The sequence below is a fragment of the Sphaeroforma arctica genome (genome assembly GCF_001186125.1).
Source record: "Sphaeroforma arctica JP610 unplaced genomic scaffold supercont1.324, whole genome shotgun sequence".
Lineage (NCBI taxonomy): Eukaryota > Ichthyosporea > Ichthyophonida > Sphaeroforma > Sphaeroforma arctica.
Window position 1 is genome coordinate 68,796 of NW_014040234.1, and position 1,800 is coordinate 70,595.

Genomic DNA, 1,800 nt, shown 5'->3' on the forward strand with positions numbered 1-1,800 from the left:
TGTAGGTCTCCCCATACTTTCTGAGGGTTCCCTTGTAGGTCTCTCCATACTTTCTGAGGGTTCCCTTGTAGGTCTCCCCATACTTTCTGAGGGCTCCCTTGTAGGTCTCTCCATACTTTCTGAGGGTTTATTGCAACGTATATTAAACTCTGTATCCGTATCTGCATCTCGATTCTCCTTTTTGATATCCTGCCCATGCCTATTCATCTGGGTGGTTATCTCAACATCCACCCCTTTGTCCGTTCCTGCAGGTGCAAACCGCACTCGCAAAGCCGTACGATGCCTTTGATCTGGTGAATCATGCACAGGCGGTGTTTGCCACCCTCTCCACATTGGGTGGCTGGGAAGGTGTGTTTCCAGCTGTGTGAGTCAGCTTGTATGAGTGTGTGCACACGACGGGTAGTGTTTGTATGAGTGTGTGTACATGAGCAGGGGTATGGGAGTGTTTGCCGCAATGTATATGGATGTGTGTAGATGTGTGCGTGGCCTATTCTTGGTCTGTGTCTGCTGTGTCATGTATCTGCGACTGGGTATCAGTATATATATATATATATTATTTATGTTATTTATGTTATTTATATTATCTATATTATATATATATATGTATATATATATATATGTATATATATATGTATATATATATATATATGTATATATATATATATATGTTTCTTACTATCGACACACTACCGTACCTACTCTCCCTTCTATAAAAGTGGTGCAGAAAATGCGAGCCGTTGACGTACTGATAGTGGATGAGGCATCACAGACTACTGAAGCCGAGACATGCATTGCATTTCAGTTCCAGCCCAAGAGGTTGTGTTTCATAGGCGACACCAAGCAGCTACCCCCCACGGTCTTCACCCAGGCCACTGTGTATGTCATGAGATTTTTATATAATTGATATATACATGTATATATGTGTATTATATATAAATATACATATATATATATATACATATTAGTGTTTGAAGGTTTCAGGGTTCACCAGGTCGTATAATATCGGGTGGAGTCCATAGTGACCGCTGTACACCTGACGATACGTTCCAGTGCGTGCATCCACCCGATGACCAGAGTCCTGCTTGAAATCGTGATGGGTTGTATGTCTCAGGGGTCTTTTGGGACGCACATGTGAAATTTCATATGTACAGACCGTGGCTTAAGATTGCCTGCGTATCATATGTGACACTATTGTGTAGAAAATGTGCCAATGCATTTTAATCCGACCTCGTCGGATATCAAATACGATCTGCGAGTGCTGTTTTGTTTAAGTGTAGCTTTGCAAGTAAGTACACTTATGGACAACCTCCTTGCATACGAAGCAATTACTCAAATACGCAGCTTCATTTCATCTGAAGCCATTACGCATATATAGACAGTTTCCAGGCATATGAATACTCCGGTATATGTGTACATTTACAGCTACACACTTATAAAGTGTACACGCTTTTCCACTTCTAAATACTCTCAACTTGATCTCTGCAGCTCCAAAATCTCAAATACGAGTGACACGGGAACAACGGTGGTTGGTCGTGATCCAAAGCTCGATATTGGGTCCAATGGCCCAAAAATCGAGTTAGGGTTTGGCAGAAGTGCTATGTCTAGACTGGTAGATGGGTGCAGATACCCATGCGCCAGACTCACTACGCAATACCGTATGCACCCACAAATAGCCCGATTTCCATCAGAAAGGTTCTACGAGGGTTCCTTAATTAATGCTAGAACCAAGGTGTGTTAGATTTTCAAATACTACTATATTTGAATGAGACATACAGTGAAAAATATATACCTGCACACACA

At 41.7% G+C, this 1,800-nt stretch overlaps 1 protein-coding gene across 1 annotated transcript in view; it reads left to right on the forward strand.

Annotated features, from left to right (window-relative positions):
- The window catches only part of SARC_05211 (hypothetical protein), a gene marked incomplete at its 3' end in the record, with an annotated part of 11,510 nt that overhangs the window by 8,340 nt on the left and 1,370 nt on the right, over positions 1-1,800 (forward strand). Inside the window, exons 8-10 of the mRNA XM_014300938.1 lie at positions 252-348; positions 717-876; positions 1,486-1,729. Coding sequence (XP_014156413.1) covers positions 252-348; positions 717-876; positions 1,486-1,729 — 501 coding nt within the window. The remainder of the gene's footprint in view (positions 1-251; positions 349-716; positions 877-1,485; positions 1,730-1,800) is intronic.